Source organism: Oncorhynchus clarkii, chromosome 13 (genome assembly GCF_045791955.1).
Source record: "Oncorhynchus clarkii lewisi isolate Uvic-CL-2024 chromosome 13, UVic_Ocla_1.0, whole genome shotgun sequence".
In the NCBI taxonomy this organism is placed as follows: Eukaryota; Metazoa; Chordata; class Actinopteri; order Salmoniformes; family Salmonidae; genus Oncorhynchus; species Oncorhynchus clarkii.
In genome coordinates this window covers 49,226,751-49,248,049 of record NC_092159.1, presented here as the reverse complement: position 1 = coordinate 49,248,049, position 21,299 = coordinate 49,226,751, and the positions used below count along the sequence as shown (strand labels likewise).

The window sequence follows — 21,299 nt, the reverse complement described above, 5'->3', positions numbered from 1 at the left end:
CAGCATTCAGGGATCGAACACCCGGTTTATAAAAAACACGAACACCTGCTCTTTCCATGACATAGACTGACCAGGTGAATGCTATGAGCTCTTATTTATGTCACTTTTTTAAATCCACTTCAATCAGTGGATGAAGGGGAGGCGACAGGTTGGAGAAGGATTTTTAAGCCTCGAGACAATAGACATGGATTGTGTATCTGTGCTGTTCAGAGGGTGAATGGGCAAGACAAAAGATTTAAGGTCCTTTGAAGGGGTAGTGGTATTCGGTGGCGGGCGCAACGGTTTTTGGATTTTTCACGCTCAACAGTTTGCTGTGTGTTTCAAGAATGGTCCACCACCCAAAGGTCATCCAACCAACTTGACAACTGTGGGAAGCTTTGGTGTCAACATGGGCCAACATCCCTGTGGAATGCATTCGACACCTTGTCGAGTCCATGCCCCAGCAAATTGAGGCTGTTCTGAGGTCAAAAGGGTGCAACTCAATATTAGGAAGTTGTTCCTAATGTTTAGCATACATTTAGGAAAGTAATGTCACACAACTAGTATTTCTAAGGAGTAAAAAAACCTTTACAGGTGGCTGGGTTAAGGTCAGTTGTGGTATGTTCAGGACATGGTACTAAATGAATGAAACCGCTGGTATCAACATTTCAGTGGCTTGTGTGTTTTCCTCATCCACCTGCCAGTCTGATTGATCAAAAAGCTCCCAGGCCCAGTAGTTGTCTCAAGCATCAAAGTCAGTGATTGGAAGGTCTCTTGCTGGGACTCTGTATGGCTACCATTCTGTCCATGGAGGAAATGAGCTAAGGGGAAATGCAACTCCTTTAATGAAGGTTTGGTTTCCTACACAGAACAATGGAGAAATGTGTTTTCTGTCTGTATGAAGTGCTGTGACAAGCCCCCAGAGGTCAGCTATAGTTTCAACCTATAGATCTAGTACACATTTACAAGACATGGACAAACTGAGAAGAAAGGAACGATGTTGAGGGTATTTATTTTTCATCAACACATTAGTAACCTATGTCTTACAGAGTGAACATTGTTTTCTATATGTACAGCACCAATACACCCAATGGATAAAGTAGGGAGTTAATAAGAAGCGGATGTTTTCCCTAAAAAGGCCAGTACAGGATCATGTGCCAAAACAGAATGTACAAATATTACAAAACATTATGGTAAAGGGAGCAAGACATTTCAGAATGGCTACAATCCATAACAAAAATCATCTGACTTCTCCACTTAGCATAGCTAACAAAATGTCAGGGAGGGGAAAACAAAAGGCATGCTCACCAAGGGCTGTACAGTGTTTTACACAAGGAACATTTGTGAACACCTGTTCCAAAAACTGTCTCTGGCAATTTGAGAAACAAGTGAGAAAGCTAAAAATGGATAAATCTACCAACCATTAAAAATCATTATAGGGTTGGTTGTACATGACACGTTTCTCAATCAATTCAACTTCATAGTATAATGGTACTGGTCTTCATAGTTTCTCAACTGAAATGGCAAATACTCCTCAAAAGAAAGATAGGGAATGGAGTACCATTGAAGATCCAAAAACACATAACAGGTTCAAATGAACACAAAGAACAGAAGGGTCATTTAGGATGTGAAGAGTTTTTAAATCAGGAAGTGTGTGATATAATGGAACTATCTACTATACCATTAAAGTGGCAGCAGTGATATGTGCAGAAGTACAGGACATCTCAGATGTACTGTAGATATTGTATCTTTCTGGAAGTTCAGTCCAATCACAGAGACCCTTTTTAAAAGCTACACCAACTCAAATACTCACCTTCTGAAGGCTCCATATTTGTGAGAAAGAATACAATTACACAAATCAGAGTACTTATTAAACATCATATCCAATGGTTCTTTGTGGTTCTTATCATACAAAAGTGCTTCTGAAAAATAAGACTGCACTTAGATACTGATAAATACTGATTCAGACATTTTGTGTCCAATGTGTACCGTGCACATTTACCTCAGAGTGAAAAGCCCAACTCTATTGAATGTCCTTCCCAACTGCTTTCCAATCAATAAGATGACTGACAAAATCACTACAACTGACAGAAGATACTAAGTATGGAATGTGAAGTGATACAAAGCATTGATATCAACTCAGCCCAACGTGTGTAGAAGATGAGAACAATTTCCAAATGGAAGTCAAAAGTTGATCATTTTAGTTGTTTTGGGGGTTCCAACTGAATAACAGTTGTACACAAACAGAATTACAAATAACCTTTGTTCAACGTTTGTACAGTCAAAGATAAACAGAAAAACTGTTCCCTACCTGGAAACAGTAAACAATGCATGGTCATTTTCGTAAACTTTCCGGCTGTGGTTGCATCCTCGGTGGGCAGTTGTGGGAGTCTTTATTTGCTGGTGCCCATGTCGAGAGGCACTGGAGGGCAATGTGTTTTCAGTTAGCCTACTTGATGCGGTGGGGGTCAGGCGTCCCGAATAGTATTAGCAGGGGGACTCCTGTAGAGGTACTTCCAGATAGCGTAGTAGTGCACGGCTGCAGCCAGCGCCACAAACACGTGCCAGATGGCATGGGCAAACGGGATGACCCCGTCCGACTTGAAGAAGATCACGCCCAGGCAATAGATGAGTCCCCCACAGGCCAACTCGTACAGTCCATCCGTGTTGTTCTGTGGAAAATGTGGGGGAAAATCTCCTGTAAAGGACTAGAATATAGTACAGTAATACAAACCCTAAAAACCTTTGGAGTCTGAGTGAACTACCACAAGAAGTCCACAGGGGGGCATGGGAAGCTGAACAACAGATATTCTGCTGATCATATAGCGCAGGGCTATTCAACTCTTACCCTACGAGGTCCGGAGCCTGCTGGTTTTCTGTCCTACCTAATAATCAATTGCACACAGCTGGTGTCCCAGGTCTAAATCAGACCCTGATTAGAGGGGAATAATGAAAAAATGCAGTGGGACTGGCTTCAAGGTCCAGAGTTGAGTTTGAGGGATATAGTGGTACACAAGTGAAGGGTGGTGATGGAGGCTGTGATCACTACGCCTTGGTGATGGATGCTACTGATAATGTATAGTAAGTCACTAATACACACATTAACATGATGTTTTTGCAAGAACACCAGATGACGGTAGGCATTACAAAGGTGCAAAATGATAGAGCACCTTAGAACAACTCCACCACTTTCCAACCTCATTTTCACTATCTCCAGCACAACTCCAGCGTCAACGGCCCATTTCTAAGTTTTATAGAAAAAAATTAAGTGAAAAGTTCCATCATCGAAAGTTGAACCATTTTAAAAACAGTGATTTTCAAACACCATGAGATTGATGGAGATGTGGGGAGTAAGAAAATACCCTCCCTTGGGCAAGAAACACAAGGTTCTGAAAATCTGTTTTTCCCTTTTAATCCTACCCTGTGATGTCACAGAGAAGCATTTTTTAGGACCTTATTTTGTTAACCACAGATCATAGAAATGCTCTGTTTTCACATATGGAGCCACCGGTTTGGTGGAATTGACAGATTCCAGATTTTCTAGGGCCTTTTTAATTAAGTTATGGAGAACCGGTCATGTTTAATGCGTCTGCCAGAGAGCTCGAAACAGAGTGTCAAAGCAAACAGTAAGCAGCAGATGCAGATGTAAGCAGCACTGCCACTACCACTGTGAGTGTGGGTGGTGACTGAGTAAGGAGATTACAGCAGAAAGTCAATATGTAAAACTGAGTACGTTACCATTGATGTTACAACCAACGCAGGGAAAAAACCCATAGTCAAATAGAAGGCGAGCTCAACAACTTTATACCTAGAACAAAAAACACACAGAATATTCCATATAAAAAATACCTACTTTATCACCAGAACAACTACAAAATTGAGAACAAAAGTGATGATGTTTAGCAGATATAACAATGGCCCTGTTCATCAGCTTCATTGTTATAGGATTCATTGAGACCGTAGTCTGTACATATCCAATTACTCCACTGAAGATTTAGTTAAAAAAAATATATATATATATTTACATTGCAAAAAAGGCACACTTAAAATGCAGAAAGATTATTATACTGACTTTTCGTGGTAGTTGAAGACGTATATCGTTCCTGCCGCAGCCATTAGCCATACAAACCAACGCATGTGAACTGCGAGTGGGCCAAGCTCACGAAGATTCAACCTGGCAGGAGAGAAAGATGATGTTCATTCCACACTTTAGCCTAGGGAAACATACTAACTACAGGATCCTCATCACATACGAGATCATTTTGAATTACTTGTGTAACCCCGGTTCTATGGGAATACCAGTGACATGTGTCACTTACGGGATATGCCTAAGGGGCGGGTCACAGGCTCAAATTATCCAATCACACAGTGTCTGTTGAAGACAAACTGGTGGAATGGCGAATGAGGTGAGCCCCTCTCCCCCATAAAGGGAGCCATTCGCCAGTCAACTGGTCATTTTCAACCATGCCTCTAGTCCTTGAGCTCTTGCGAACAGGGAAAAGCGGTGACACATCTCACTCATATTCTCATAGAACCAGGGTTCTATATTTCTTATACTTGTTTTGATGCGTCACTTATGGGATATGGACAACTAACACAGACATGCTCTCTGAAGCCAGGGTAGCTCCAACAGCATCACCCCTCAGAGGCTACGACACTGAGGGAGTATGCCCCACGAAGGTGCAGTGACATCCAGTCGGTGAAGACCACAAACATATGAGGGGTGGCCCAACACTCTATAGCGCAAATCTCCCCTAAGGAGATGCCTTAGACCAGTGCCCAAGAGGTAGTCATATCTCTAGTGGAATGAGCCCTTCTAGGCTGTAACCTTGCTATTATATTTTCCAAAACAATAGCCTACACTATCTCAATATAGCCGTTAACAATGTAGGGGGCCTCCCTTTGCAGGGAGGTGCCCCCAAAAAAAGGGGTTGGCTGCCAGTGAGTACAGCCCGCTTATTCGTTTTGCAGGCATAGGGCAGACGGTAAAGCGGGTTAGAAAGAGAAGTATAACACCTGTCGAGGCCTGTGTGACAGGCGAGATAGCAGTCAACTGGACGTTTGGAGATCTTCCCTCTGTCCAAAAAAAGTCCTGCAATGAAGCATACGGAGCATTTAAGGAATGATCTGTGTAGGTTACACCACTTCTCCAAAAAACGCGTTGTCGGTTTCTCAACAATGGGCATGTATGTGTGGCACTGGCACTCTGGATTGTGAAAGATTTTGAGTGGCCGGCTTGTCACATTCAGATTTATCCTCCCACGGGCTATGCTCAGAGGGTCACGGCTACTGGGTGAGGGTACAAATATCTCCGTATGTTAGGGTCCGTGGATCCCTGCATAACAGTGGCTATCAGGACTAGTTATAGAACAAGAGAGTGGTCTCCGCTAACCAGGATGCACCTAGTCATTGCAGGAGTCGAAGATCAGGGATAAGCCTGTTACATCGCTCTGCTTAGAGTGGGGGTGTCAGGCCTAGGAGAGAGAAAAAGCATACGGTATTACCCTTGAGAGGTTGCCATAAAAACCTTCCTTCCTTCCGTCTAACAGTGTCTTCTCGAGTCAGTCTGGATAGATGGGGAGGCCGTGTTCTCAGGGACTGGTTTGAAGTGCCAGCACGTGAGTGTCATGCTCATCCCAGGGCAGAATAACACCACGGGGGGAGAGGCAAAGTGTCCCAGTTAACTAGGATACCTCGTAATGGGTCGAAGGCATATGAGCATGAATGTTTCTTGCAAAACCTGCTTGATCCTCTTGGACTACAAGTGGCTATAGGTATGGCTATACCGTGTCACTGAGCGGGGTTCTTTGCGCAAGAGAGACCGGCCAATGGAATGACTAACAGGGGCAACCCCTGTAGCCAAAATAATGAAATATGCTTATTACCCAGATCCTAATCCTAAGCTACAGGTAACTGCCAAAATAAAAGAAACACTTGAGAAAATGAGGGATACAAAGCATATTGAAAGCAGATGCTTCCACACAGGTGTAGTTCCTGAGTTAATTAAGTAATTAATATCCCATCATGCTCATGTATAAAAATGCCCAGTTGCCCATTAGTTCATGGTCTTTGAAAGAGGGGTCTCAAAGAAGCATAGGGGGTTCAAAGCGTGTGTGTGTGTGTGTGAGAGTCATCAGATCTCCACCCAATATGGGAGATTCTGGAGTGGTGCCTGAGACAGTGGTTTCCAACACCATCAAAGCCTCTCGTGGAAGAATTGTGTCGCATCCCTTCAATAGAGTTCCAGACACTTGTAGAATCTATGCCAAGGCGCATTGAAGCTGTTCTGGCAGCTCGTGGTGGCCCAACGCCCTATTAAGACTCTGTGTTGGTGTTTCCTTTATTCTGGCAGTTGCCTGTATGTGTCTGGTCTGTTTTGGCCCTACCCCGGAAGGGAGGGTTAGAATGAGAAAAGATCTCCTCAGCCGCTCGTTCAGAAAGCAAAGGTGGAGCTGAACTAATCTCAGACTGTGCAAACCAAGCACAGGTAAGAACGGGACAAGGAAAAAAACGCCAGAGCACGTTGGACTTAGTGTACCATATTGCTATCTGGGGCTCCGGGGCCCAGCAAAAGGTAACCATTTCCCCCTCTTATTTTTGGAATATGGAATGCTGTACTGACTCTCCTATAGCTCAACAAAAATAGTTTTCTATCAATAGAGCTAAGTTGCCATAAAATTGCCCAAAAAAGACTGATCCTTAAAGTGAACCCCGGAAACCTGATTTCCTGTTTGTCACTATGAAAACAGAGAAAGGTGCAAGGTTTCTCCCCTGCCTTGCTCAGTTCGTGATGGCGAACTCCTCCTGGTGGTAGCACCGAGGTGGTGCCCACATTAGCCTGTTTTTACTGTGTTGCTAGTGCAAAAGACAGTTAGAGGCAACAATGCCGTAAGGCAAGGAAAAATAAGGAAGCCATGGTATAATAGCAAAAGTCAATCTGTCATCCAGCTCCGTATGTCAGAAGAGACCAGAGGGAGAACGAACATGCTAACTTTTTCATCCCTGGCTAAAACCTGAGAAGGTGCTAAGCGGAGAGTCCAAGGGGGATGGCACTCGTGGTAAGAGTGCACATCCTCCATCTTCCCATGTGAGCAATGTCACGAAAGTGCGCTGTTGCAAAAGGGAATAGTGTATACATATATATATATTTTTTAACAGATGTGCCTCACCACTGTCACGCGAGGGGGAGGGACAGCTTACGTTAAACCCGAGAGAGAGACCGTAGGCTTTGCACACTATCCTCCTCTGCCACTTAGAGCTGTGACCTAGTTTGACTGGCACTTCTTGCCCCCGTTAGGGGGGTTAGGAGGGCGGAACCTTGCTGAGGCCGCAGAAAAGGATTGTTTGGCTTCAGGTTTGCCTTGGTTCAAGGGCTTAGCCTGGGTATTGGCAGTCTGCTGTGTCGCTGGGGTTTAGGGCCCCCTGGGTTTAGGGCCCCCTTAGCCCCCTGTGAGGCTAAGACGAGTTGCAGTGACCAACGGGCTGCCAAAGGGTCTGGTTTGCAGGGCATGCAGAAGTTGAAGGTTTCACCTTCCATACACGTCGCACTTCTGCTGCATGGCGGCGACAGCGGGCCGAACAACTCCTTGGGTATCACAGGGGCATCCAGGAGGTCCACTTTTTCTTTGTCTGTCAAGCTGGACAAGCTTAGCCAAAGAGCCCATTCTCCCACCACCGCCAGACTCATAGTATGACCACAGCCTTGGATGGCATTATGGGAGGCACAGAGGTTTAGATCTGTAGCCATACAGATCTCATCCCAAAAAAACAGATTCAGAGTACCTGAATCCAGTTGCTTCCCCCACATCCTCCTGTAACTCTGCCTGGTAGGCCAACAATAAAGAGGTCACATTAAGTTCTCAGATTTAAAGGTCCAAAAGGTCCATTGACTTATGGAAAATGGAGGCAATAAAGTGATCCATCTTTCCAGGGAGGGAAGTGCCAGTAGTGCTAGCAGCACAGTGTGTGGGGTGGAGGTGGTCAGCCAGTGACGGCTCCACCTTGGGAGGGTTGCGAAACCCAGATCATACATGTTCTTGCTAGGGAACCCCGATTCAGGATGCTGCTGGTAAGGGGCTTATTCCATGAGCTCCTAGCCTCTCTGAGGCAGGCTGTCACCGTGGGAAGCAGTTTCTTAGCGGGGCCATGCGGGATAGGAGTATTTTTCCAGAGCTGGCCAATCGATACAGAGACATCAGGGCTTGAGCTACTACTAAGCTATATGGAATTATTTTAAAGAAGGTCATACCAAGGATAATTTTGCTATTTGATTTGGAATTTTAAGACCTCTTTAGTTATCAGAAAAATATATAAAAAAATGTATTTAATTAAAAATGTTGGGCCTTAGTGCTATTGGCCCATACAAACGCATTGACTATATGGTAGAACAGATAGTCCCAGATAAATGTATTTAACCCCTTATTTTTGGCACAAAACAGTCTTCATATACAGTGCTTTCAGAAAGTATTCAGACCCCTTCACTTTTTCCACATTTTGTTACGTTACAGCCTTATTCTAAAATGTATTAAATAGTCCACCCCCCCCACTACACACAATACCCTATAATGACAAAGCAAAAACAGGTTTTCAGAAATGTTAGCAAATACATTAAAAATACAAAAACTGAAATAACATTTACGTAAGTATTCAGACCATGTACTCAGTACTTTGGCAGCGATTACAGCCTCGAGTCTTCTTGGGTATGACGATACAAGCTTGCCACACCTGCATTTGGGGAGTTTCTCCCATTCTTATGGGGGAGCCTCTCAAGCCCTGTCAGGTTGGATGGGGAGCGTCGCTGCAGAACTATTTTCAGGTCTCTCCAGAGATGTTCGATCGGGTTCAAGTCCGGGCTCTGGCTGGGCCACTCAAGGACATTCAGAGTATCTCCTGCATTGTCTTGGCTGTGTGCTTAGGGTCATTGTACTGCTGGAAGGTGAACCTTTTCCCTTGTCTGAGGTCCTAACCTGCTCCAGAGCACTTTTCATCAATACATCTCTCTGTACTTTGCTCCAATCATCTTTCCCTCGATCTTGACTAGTCTCCCAGTCACTACCACTGAAAAACATCCCCACAACATGATGCTGCCACCACCATGCTTCATCGTAGGGATGGTGCCAGGTTTCCTCCAGACATGACACTTGGCATTCAGGCCAAAGAGTTCAATTTCGGTTTCATCAGACGAGGGAATCTTATTTCTCATGGTCTGAGTCCTTTACGGGCCTTTTGGCAAACTGTCATGTGCCTTTTACTGAGGAGTTGCTTCCGTCTGGCCTCTCAACCATAAAGGCCTAATTGGTGGGGCTGCAGAGATGGTTATCCTTCTGGAATCTCCACATAGGAACTCTGGAGCTCTGTCAGAGTGATCATCGGGTTCTTGGTCACCTCCCTGACCAAGGCCCTTCTCCCCCAATTGCTCAGTTTGACTGGGAGGCCAGCTCTAGGAAGAGTCTCGGTGGACTCCAATCAAGTTGTAGAAACATCTCAAGGATGACCAATGTAAACAGGATGCACCGGAGCTCAATTTCAAGTCTCATAGCAAAGGGTCTAAATACTTATGTAAATAAGGTATTGTTTTTTTATATATACACATTTGCAAGCATTTCGAAAACTGTTTTTGCTTTCTCATTTATTTATTTTATATTTGGAGAGCGTTGTCGTCTTGTTTAGTAGACAGGGACTGGATTGCAGAGAAAGGTTCCGACATGGAAATGTCTTCTTTTACTTTTTTCACCGGTGGATTTTTACTTGGGGTCTGAGGTAAAAAGGTTGCAAGGATCTCATCCTGGTCTGTTGTGTTCTTTCTCTTGCTTGAGATCGCGGCTTCTTGTGTATCCATGCTGCTCTGGTCCTCGTTGTGGCTAGCTAGCATGTCAGACGTCTTCTGTGAGACTTGGATATTTCGTCTACTTTTGTCTTTCTGTCGTGTTCTTCCCATTCAACTTGACAAAAACTAACTCTAAACTTATCTCATGTCCATAAAAAAGTTATAGTTAGTTTCTTTCAATATTAATAGCCAATATTTGACTGTTAACCACCTAACCTTTAATATTGCTTTGAAGAGCGCGAAAACACTCCCTCTCACAGCGACGCCATCTTGGCCAATTCCACGAGTGGCTACCTTAATGAAGGAGAGGGGCTCACCTCATTCGTCACGCTGTCTCCAACAGACGCTGTGTGATTGGATACTTCGAGTTTGCGATCCACCCCTTAGGTGCATCCCATAAGTGACATATGGAAATTGGTATTAGAAATAGAACTTACCATGGTGTGTAGGAGGCAGCGATGAAGAAATAGATGACCACTCTATCACACATATGAAAGCAGTGCTCCACAGACCTAGAATCAAGACCAAGCATTCAGTTTTTCTCTCTTTGGCCTTTGATTGTGTCTGCACACTCATACCTAGTATGCAATTAAAATGATGTGCTGGGTGCTGTATAATATAACTCAGGTAGTCAGACCGGTTACTGTAATCAGACCTGTTAAGCTCTCGGCTTAGACATTCATTTTTACCAACACATGGCAAACCTTTGTTTAACCAGATAAACAGCTGCTTTTAGCGAAAATGAGTTTGGAGTTACCTTTCTAACTAATAGGCTTTGAGTTTACACTTCCTCTTTCAATTAGAATGTGGGGAGGTCAAAATAATCAAACAAATCTATTCATTTGAAAATGTTGATTACTTCTCCTTTCCATTCACCTGATAAGACAAGACATGTAAAAAAAGAAAGAAAAAAAAGTGATATCTTATGATGGGGCCCCTGGGTCACCGTTTGGCTTGGGAGGGGGTCCCTTGGCAAGAAAAGGTTGAAGACCCCTGGTCTAGTGTGATAGAACATTCCTCTGCCTCCTCACCTCATGTGGCTCTTCTTCCAGGTGATGATGTGGAACACAGTGGAGACCAGGAAGAGGGCACACAGGCCCATTCCGTACACCCAGGCTGTGATCTTCTCCCAGCGGTTGTCTGAGAGCCGGTGCAGCAGGGCCATGCCCACAATGGCTGGTACGATGAGTAGCTGCAGGGTACAGACAAAGGGAGACAGATTAACATGACCAACTGTTGAAAACTATCCTTGTAACATACACTCAGTATAGTCTACAATGACAGTGTTTTTGGTCAAATGTGTTTTCTCCATAACCCTATCAACACCAGGTAGAATTCTGTCAATAGAATTAAGCATGGGGAAAAAGAGCAATTGAGGTCTGACATTTGAAAACCAGTCTTTGTACAGTCGTGGCAAAAAGTAGGGAATAACACAAATATAAATTTTTACAAAGTCTGCTGCCTCAGTTTGTATGATGGCAATTTGCATATACTCCAGAATGTTATGACGAGTGATCAGATGAATTGCAATTAATTGCAAAGTCCTGAATCCCCCCAAAATATTTCCACTGCATTTCAGCCCTGCCACAAAAGGATCAGCTGACATGTCAGTGATTCTCTCGTTAACACAGGTGTGAGTGTTGACGAGTACAAGGCTGGAGATCACTCTGTCATACTGGTTGAGTTCGAATAACAGACTGGAAGCTTCAAAAGGAGGGTGGTGCTTGGAATCATTGTTCTTCCTCTGTCAATCATGGTTACCTGCAAGGAAACACGTGCCATCATCATTGCTTTGCACAAAAAGGGCTTCACAGGCAAGGATAATGCTGCCAGTAAGATTCCACCTAAATCAACCATTTTTCGGATCATCAAGAACTTCAAGGAGAGCGGTTCAATTGTTGTGAAGAAGGCTTCAGGGCGCCCAAGAAAGTCCAGCAAGTGCCAGGACCGTCTCCTAAAGTTGATTCAGCTGTGAGATCGGGGCACCGCCAGTACAGAGCTTGCTCAGGAATGGCAGCAGACAGATGTGAGTGCATCTGCACGCACAGTGAGGCAAAGACTTTTGGAGGATGGCCTGGTGTCAAGAAGGGCAGCAAAGAAGCCACTTCTCTCCAGGAAAAACATCAGGGACAGACTGATATTCTGCAAAAGGTACAGGGATTGGACTGCTGAGGACTGGGGTAAAGTCATTTTCTCTAATGAATCCCCTTTCCGATTGTTTGGGGTATCCGGAAAAAAGCTTGTCCGGAGAAGACAAGGTGAGCGCTACCATCAGTCCTGTGTCATGCCAACAGTAAAGCATCCTGAGACCATTCATGTGTGGGGTTGCTTCTCAGCCAAGGGAGTGGGCTCACTCCAATTTTGCCTAAGAACACAGCCATGAATAAAGAATGGTACCAACACATCCTCCGAGAGCAACTTCTCCCAACCATCCAGGAACAGTTTGGTGACGAACAATGCCTTTTCCAGCATGATGGAGTACCTTGCCATAAGGCAAAAGTGATAACTAAGTGGCTCGGGAAACAAAACATCGATATTTTGGGTCCATGGCCAGGAAACTCCCCAGACCTTAATCCCATTGAGAACTTGTGGTCAATCCTCAAGAGGCAGGTGAACAAACAAAAACCCACTAATTCTGACAAACTCCAAGCATTGATTATGCAAGAATGGGCTGCCATCAGTCAGGATGTGGCCCAGAAGTTAATTGACAGCATGCCAGGGCAGATTTCAGAGGTCTTGAAAAAGAAGAGTCAACACTGCAAATATACTCTTTGCATCAACTTCATGTAATTGTCAATAAAAGCCTTTGACACTTATGAAATGCTTGTAATTATACTTCAGTATTCCATAGTAACATCTGACAAAAATATCTTAAGACAATGAAGCAGCAAACTTTGTGGAAATTAATGTGTCATTCTCAAAACTTTTGGCCACGACTGTACAGTAGGCCTACACTTAGGGAAGATGAACTCACCGCGTGAGTATAGCAGTTTGCAGCATGCTCATAGCAGGTGGGCTGGTAGCGGCAGTTAGCACTGGCCCGCCTGTTCATGAACCTGAAACATACAGCAACATGCAGCAAGTGTTAGTGGGGCAGGTAGCGGGGAGGACTAGGGGCTGTTACAATACCGGTGTTAGAGGTTATCCTGATTCAGGGCTGTTCTCACACTGTTCTGGGTTGTTCATGCAACAGTATGCCATGCCAATTGAAGGAAGCAGGAAAATAACACGAGAAGACCAGAAACTGACATACAGTACATCTCAAAGAAAAATAGCATATAACTAACACATGAAGGCCTACTGGTACATTCACATTTTAGTGATTGACCAAAGAAAAATAGCATATAACTAACACATCAAATCAAATTTATTTATATAGCCCTTCGTACATCAGCTGATATCTCAAAGTGCTGTACAGAAACCCAGCCTAAAACCCCAAACAGCAAGCAATGCAGGTGTAGAAGCACGTGAAGGCCCACATTTTAGTGATTGACCAAAGAAAAATAGCATATAACTAACACATGAAGGCCTACTGGTACATTCACATTTTAGTGATTGACCAAAGAAAAATAGCATATAACTAACACAAGAAGGCCTACTGGTACATTCACATTTTAGTGATTGACCAAAGAAAAATAGCATATAACTAACACAAGAAGGCCTACTGGTACATTCACATTTTAGTGATGACCACAGAAAACAAATTAAAGTTGCTTAGTTTCAGGTCATTTCCATGTAAAAAGGACCCATCAGCACTATCCTGAAGTTTACAGGAGTTTATAGGAGCTTATAGGAGCATATAACATCTTGTTCCAAATGAAAGCTAAGAGTCTGTGTTTTTTTAATTTTAATTAAGACATAGATACATTTTTCAACCATTTTAAATCCTAAAAATGTGGAATATGCAAAAGCTTTGATTTCTGGGCACAGAGATGGAAGTTTATACCATATAATGTAATATACTCTTCTGGACCGAACTATACTGTGCTGTATTGAACTATATACTGTGCTATATTGAACTATTTACTCTACAGCACTATACTGTACTATACCTTTAATTTACTGTAATGTCCAAACTTGTAAAACATAGACATCCATGATTGGTAGAGATTTGGTCCGGTCTGGACCAACCACATTTGGTCAAGTATGGAGGCAGAGCTCATTAGGGTTAAATAAATTTAAAAAATAACATTTTGAATAATAGCCAGTGTGTAGAATAATACTCAAACATGCAAAGGAGAATATTACATTTTTCTACCTTTGTATAGGACACATCACCATGAAGAGAATGATATTCATAATTATACATGTATAGTACAGACCCATGATGTCAATCTGTTACAGTCATTCTGTTACCGGGTATTGATCCACTTCACTTAGTGTAGTTCAATAACCAAAACAGATTTGTTCATACTCAAGGTGTCATATCATAGCTGAAACCTAATTCTTAATGCGATCATCTTTGAATCTTAATTCGAAGTACTTTTTACGTTTTTGAAAAACGTGGTCACATAAAAAAGTGAGGGAGATTTTACTGTTATACTGTTACCAAACTTTGCATCTGCACTGTTCCTCAAATAAGTATCTTTGTAAAATGTTCAGTGGCAATTGTTAAAACTATACTTTTGCATATAGGTGTATGTTTTTTTTTAAACATTGCGATCAATCGTTTATGTTTGCCACACATTTTAAAGTGAGTCTCAGCGTCACTCTGATAACATGGAATTACCCTTCATCAAGGACATATACCAATTAATTACAAAGCCATGATTGGACATGTATGGCGACTTGTTTTACCGGATTCCATTTCCCTGCGCTATATCGCATTTCCTGGTGGGAACATTGTAGCTCGTAGGCTATGATACTGCATGATACAATAACCATGTTTCTGCTTCATTCATGGCTACAAACAAACAATCCATCTCAGATTAAGGCTCAGTAAATGCCAATAGCTAGGTTCACTTACGTTAACAAGACCACTTGCCTGAACAAATAAACGCCAGCTATCTATCTATAGCTAAATTCATCATAACGCAAACATTGGATGACTGCCACATTTTTAGCTAACCCACCTTTGAAGGCTGTTCACTCTCTTCATTTCAATGCCTTCACGTAAAACGAAGGGAGGAAATCACGAAGCAAGATTAAGCTAGCGAGCTACAATCAAATAGAAAATCCGCAAGTTAGCCAAATGGGAAATTAGAAAGCTAGCCAAAACAAGAGAAATTGAAGGCCCAGCTAACGTCATCAACTAATCAGTAATCTGTACACATAATAAGATACCCCCAGTCCAAATCGATACACTATTTTAGTATTTTCCTTAATACCATTGTGCTGCAAATATAAACTAGCTTCAATCGATTACATTAATACAATCATTTAGCAAAGACATATCCTCCTAACACTTGTGTCCCCTTGTAGACACCGGCGTTGTTCCCTTTTTCACGATTAAAATGTATTTAGTTCATGCAAAGAGATTTTGAATGACGGATGCTTGAACCAATAATAGCACTAAAAGTGTGGGACATCAACCTATCAGACCAATCAAAGATCTGATGACAGTGTGGGTGGCTGGAGGAGGTCTCAAAATCTGTCACACCATGATAGACAGATGTAACAGTAGTAGTTACTTTTGTTTTTCAACCAGCAACCCTGAATATGGGTTTCTACTAGTTACTACAACCCTAAAGTAAAACACATTATCGATCAAATTCATGAGAGCCAAAAGTAGCTTTTTGGTCTTAAATTAAGGTTCGGGTTTAGGCATAAGGTTAGCAGTGTGGTTAAGGTTCATGTTAGCGTTAGCTTTTAAATCAGATTTTAATTTCAAGAAGAGAAGTTGTATAAATTGCCGGGGTTTATGACTTTGTGGGTGTGGCAACTAGTGACGAAAACCTGAATATGCATCAACATTATTTTTGTATTCTGTTCAGAGTCCAATATCATGTCCTGTGTCATGAATTAATCATGTATTTTTCTGAATTCAGCCTTTTAGTATTGACTTTTTATCTCAGTGTCAATAAACTTGAGCAAATAAACTGATATTACATCATAGGCCTGTTTCAACAGATGCATACTTGCATGCAAAGAGATTAATTCACAATGTTATCAGATGCAAATATGTCCCTATGGGTAATAGTGTTGTGCTGTATGTGGACAGGACACAAAACAATTTTTATTTATTTTATTTCACCTTTATTTAACCAGGTAGGCTAGTTGAGAACAAGTTCTCATTTATAACTGCGACCTGGCCAAGATAAAGCATAGCAGTGTGACACAAACAACAACACAGAGTTACACATGGAGTAAACAATAAACAAGTCAATAAAGAGATTGAAAATAAAGTTGAAATATATATACAAAAAATACAAAAGTACACGAGACACGAACAAAACACGTCTTCACTGCTACGCCATCTTGGATCATAAGTGTGCTGTGCTGCTAGCCAATGTTGAATTGCACACCAGCAAGGTATCTGATGAGCACTCTCTAACCATAAAGTTACATAACAGTGACAGCATTGTAACTCAGCAATGTATCTGATGAGCACTCTCTAACCCATAGAGTTACATAACAGTGACAGTAATGTAACTGGATCATTCAGGAACAACATTAGATAACACAACACATAGCTGTTTACATAAGACTTTAAGTGCGATATGCAGTCTTAATGAGTTTCAAACTGACAAATGCCTGCAGTTTTTTTTATCTTTGGGCTATTACAACCAGAGTGAAACATAAGCCCATACTGACTCAACTTCAACGCAGTGGCATTGCAAAATACCTTTCAGAACCATTAATAACCAGCACATTTATGCATGAGAAGATAACATTCCCAAATGTATCCATTTTAAATGTTTGCATTGGTAAACTCAGAATAAGATGTATAATCAACCCCTTAGAGAAAGATTTCACATGTTATATTTGGACAGACGGGTAAGCCTCTAAGTATGAATTAATCTCTCTGGTTTTATATGTTGTGATGCCAAAGGATTACAAAAGTAGCCCTAGCCTAATGTGTATTGTAGTTCATGAAAGTAAAATCCACTTTTTGCACAAGATCCTATCCCTAGGGTACACCATGCATCAGACAGTTCAAATGTTGTTTATCCAGCCCAGGAGGAGCTCATGGTTTACGAGCTGTGGAAGTACAGCTGAGATGGTGGGTGGCAGGCAGGCAGGGTTTTTAAGAATGACATTAGCAGAGACAACGGGAGGATGCGAGCAGCCATATGTTAGGGTTTAGCGTTTCCTTGTTCTTGCTGCAAAGCTGCAGTTCCCCCATGGTGCCATAACACCCCTAATGCGATACAGGACTGAGACATGGAGGTTGGCATTCTGTCATACAACACAAGGTTTAGCAGCTCAGCAGAGTGTCCCTGTGTTTCTAAATATGCTATAAAACAGTGTTTAGCTCATTCTATTTCTGACACTGTTACATGTTGGAGGCACATGCAGAGTTCATTCGTTACCCCACTCTGCTCACAGTCAACAACCTGAAGACCCATTTCACTTACTCCACTAGCCACAACAGGCAGTGCAAGTGGAAGAGATCATGTTACAGTGGAAGTGTGGTTAAAGGTCCGTCAGGTCAGGTATTATGTTAAGCATCTCACAAGAATCACCCTCTGTGTCACAATATAACTACACATACTGTAAAGGCTGTGTGTGACCTATTTTCATTGATTGCTTTTAAACACTCAAAGCTTGCCCAACAAAGCCCTCTGCCAGGATGTAAATCTCTCTACACCATGTAGATCAACAGTATTAAACAATGCTCCATACTGCCCAACAGCAATGTACTGTACTGTACATGCACACAGCAGGCCATGCTGTTAATATGACATCTTTAGTGGCTACTGTAAGACAGACACTGGTGGGACTACGCACAGGATAACAGAGGCTTTGTGAAGACACGTGATGCCAGGGTTAAACAGCTCTGTAATTGGTTTACTGTTTCATGCTGGAATGCAGTACCTCTAAAAAGGGAAGACATGGGAATCCCAATACTGTGGATTACAATAGGCTGGAAACACCTCTAGGAAAAGCCACGGAATATTCCCATCCTCACACTTAGAATAACAACAACGCTAATTCTGTCTGACAAAGATGACAAGAAATGTAAAGGTGTGATATTCAGATGCTTGATGAATCAATGTTGTCAATGTGAAAAGGCTAAACATCTAAATACATAGCTATGCCCTTTGAGGTTTCAGTAAAGAGAAAAAATAAAATGGCTGCTTTTTGCAATTCACGGTGGATATATTAGTGTATGTTATAGCCATGCTGTCAATTCCCATTTCAATCAATAAATCAAACTTCTGTAAAGTAAGATAGAGCCTGTGTAGTGTCCCAGCCTCAACAGAGATCAGAATTGATCTAGTAGCTAACAAGCTGAGTATGGCGTGTTCTTAGACTGTAAAGCACATTTCCCCCTGTAGCAAAGGATTACTGGTGTAGTGTCTGCATAGAGGCATGACAGTCGACCTGCACCCAGCTAATACATTGGTGTAACATTGCTCTTCACTGTTGACAAAAATACTGCAAGCATTTTCAGATATTTGGAACATTCGGATTTATGTTCACATTAGACCTTAGGAGCCCCATTGTCCTGCAACATGTCGCCTTTTCTAAATGGTACAATTATTTGTTCCCATACAGTATATTCTTAGATGGGATTCCGTGATGTTCTATCTTAGTGGTAATTATTTTTACATCTGAATACTCAGCTGATCATGATCCTTTCAGATTGCTAGTTTCTCATCAGTTGGAATCTCTTGATTCCAGCTTTTGAGAAATACATTTTCCCAAGTAAATTACTTCAATAATCTATGTGTCTCTCTCTGTCAATAACTGATAAAGAGATGGTGTGATTCCCTAGGTGTTGATGCTGTTCTACTGTAATCTTCTATTGGTACTCTAGGTGTTGATGTTGTTGTATTGTAGTCATCTGTTGGTACTGTAGGTGTTGATGTTGTTGTACTGTAATATTCTATTGGTACTGTAGGTGTTGATGTTGCTGTACTGTAATCTTCTATTGGTACTGTAGGTGTTGATGTTGTTGTACTGTAATCTTCTGTTGGTACTGTAGGTGTTGATGTTGTTGTACTGTAATCTTCTATTGGTACTGTAGGTGTTGATGTTGCTGTACTGTAATCTTCTATTGGTACTGTAGGTGTTGATGTTGTTGTACTGTAATATTCTATTGGTAGTGTAGGTGTTGATGTTGATGTACTGTAATCTTCTATTGGTACTGTAGGTGTTGATGTTGTTGTACTGTAATCTTCTATTGGTACTGTCGGTGTTGATGTTGTTGTACTGTAATCTTCTGTTGGTACTGTAGGTGTTGATGTTGTTGTACTGTAATCTTCTATTGGTACTGTAGGTGTTGATGTTGCTGTACTGTAATCTTCTATTGGTACTGTAGGTGTTGATGTTGTTGTACTGTAATCTTCTATTGGTAGTGTAGGTGTTGATGTTGATGTACTGTAATCTTCTATTGGTACTGTAGGTGTTGATGTTGTTGTACTGTAATCTTCTATTGGTACTGTAGGTGTTGATGTTGTTGTACTGTAATCTTCTATTGGTAGTGTAGGTGTTGATGTTGATGTACTGTAATCTTCTGTTGGTACTGTAGGTGTTGATGTTGTTGTACTGTAATCTTCTATTGGTACTGTAGGTGTTGATGTTGCTGTACTGTAATCTTCTATTGGTACTGTAGGTGTTGATGTTGCTGTACTGTAATATTCTATTGGTAGTGTAGGTGTTGATGTTGATGTACTGTAATCTTCTATTGGTATTGTAGGTGTTGATGTTGTTGTACTGTAATCTTCTGTTGGTACTGTAGGTGTTGATGTTGATGTACTGTAATATTCTATTGGTACTGTAGGTGTTGATGCTGTTGTACTGTAATATTCTATTGGTACTGTAGGTGTTGATGTTGTTGTACTGTAATATTCTATTGGTACTGTAGGTGTTGATGTTGTTGTACTGTAATCTTCTGTTGGTACTGTAGGTGTTGATGTTGTTGTACTGTAATATTCTATTGGTACTGTAGGTGTTGATGTTGTTGTACTGTAATATTCTATTGGTATTGTAGGTGTTGATGCTGTTGTACTGTAATATTCTATTGGTACTGTAGGTGTTGATGTTGTTGTACTGTAATATTCTATTGGTACTCTAGGTGTTGATGTTGATGTACTGTAATATTCTATTGGTACTGTAGGTGTTGATGTTGTTGTACTGTAATCATGCTATTGGAGCTGCTTTGCCAGGTGTGTCAGCTCAGGGCAAGGTGCATACATGTAGCATTTCTAAGTATAAGGACTAAAACAGCTTAATTTGTTTATGCTCCAGGTAAGACGGCATGGGCAAAGCTATTTCGGTGTGTACAGGTGCTAGTTTTGGCAGTGACTACTACGGATTTCCGTCACACCTTCGAGTGAATGTATGATTACTGGTGTTTAATTATATTACATGCAAGGACTTAATTCAGTTAATAGCTTCAGCTTGCACTCTCTTTTAGAGATCCTAATTCAAGGAGATTGACTGAATAATTGGATAAGTGTTAGCTACAACCTCTGTCTCACAATATACCGTTGGCTGAATCAAGTCACATGTCTTGACATCAAAGGGTTAGCAGGTACATATCTGAAAAGGGCTCCATAAATAACCTGTTTCTCATGGCGGGTGGGAGAGCGATTAAAGAAGCAAGTCTCAAAATAGCAGAATAATCTGGGCCTCACAGGTCAGGACCATGGTTGGACAGCACTTGGCTGAACTGTGGTTGGTTACTTCATAAAGACTCAACACTGTCAAGTTATGTAATTGGCTAATGGCTACCTTAGTTTACCTATAAACAATACGAGGAAATGTTGGGCAGTCTCCTAATCTGAAAATGCCAGGGGACACTTTGTAATACACTCTTCCTGAGTCCTGGTTGAGATAGGACAACAAGTCTGTCATCGATGAAAACATTACACTAGCAGAGCATCATACAAATGTCTATCAAGTAACATTTGACAAAGTAGTGAAGCAAGATGACAATGAACGCTCACTGAGAGGGGACAGACCTGTCTCTCTTTAAAAATGAACAATTATAACTGGTAATACTTTGTATCACATTTAAACACTGAGGCATTTTGTGATGTAGTAAATAGTTGAGCTACGTGCAAAGATAAGGTTTGAAAACTGCAACCCTTTTTCAGTCAATTGCATTTCCCTCTCATGTTGTGTAACACAAACCACTGTTAATAGTACAGCTCCTGAATTCCATGTTGATTATCAGTTGTGACATTTCTTGTTTTAGAACAGGCTGTAGGCTTCTGTGATCCACCAGAGCTTTCTAAAAGACGGATTTCATGTGCATCAACACTGCACACACATGCTTCTCTCTTACCGTCTCAGACTGGTCTTCTGCAGGTCCAATCCTAGCATTGTCCTGGCCACCAGGGAAAAATACAATCTAAAAAATAAATGTAGAAACAGATTTTAA

At 41.7% G+C, this 21,299-nt stretch overlaps 1 protein-coding gene across 2 annotated transcripts; it reads right to left on the bottom strand.

The window, feature by feature from the left end:
• Window positions 1-974: 974 nt before the first annotated feature.
• Window positions 975-21,299, bottom strand: LOC139364960 (monocyte to macrophage differentiation factor-like). 2 transcript variants are annotated; one of them, XM_071102236.1, is made up of 7 exons: window positions 21,204-21,299; window positions 12,780-12,861; window positions 10,837-10,997; window positions 10,243-10,317; window positions 4,052-4,153; window positions 3,718-3,787; window positions 975-2,651 (listed from the first exon to the last, which is right to left on the bottom strand). In XM_071102236.1, the coding sequence occupies exons 1-7, from the start codon at window positions 21,239-21,241 to the stop codon at window positions 2,448-2,450; spliced, it is 732 nt and encodes a 243-aa protein (XP_070958337.1). In that variant the 5' UTR covers window positions 21,242-21,299; the 3' UTR covers window positions 975-2,447. The 2 variants fall into 2 exon arrangements, with proteins under 2 accessions (XP_070958337.1, XP_070958338.1); XM_071102237.1 differs by lacking the exon at window positions 21,204-21,299 and adding an exon at window positions 14,878-15,281.

What these genes read in the sequence shown, in the direction of transcription:
- LOC139364960 (XM_071102236.1), bottom strand. Translation starts at nt 21,241, where the DNA reads ATGCTAGGATTGGACCTGCAGAAGACCAGTCTGAGACG. An exon ending in GCTGCCTCCTACACACCATG is followed by an intron (nt 4,154 to 10,242) that starts GTAAGTTCTATT and finishes CTCTCCTGCCAG; the next exon opens with GTTGAATCTTCGTGAGCTTG. An exon ending in CGTTGGTTGTAACATCAATG is followed by an intron (nt 2,652 to 3,717) that starts GTAACGTACTCA and finishes CATTTTCCACAG; the next exon opens with AACAACACGGATGGACTGTA.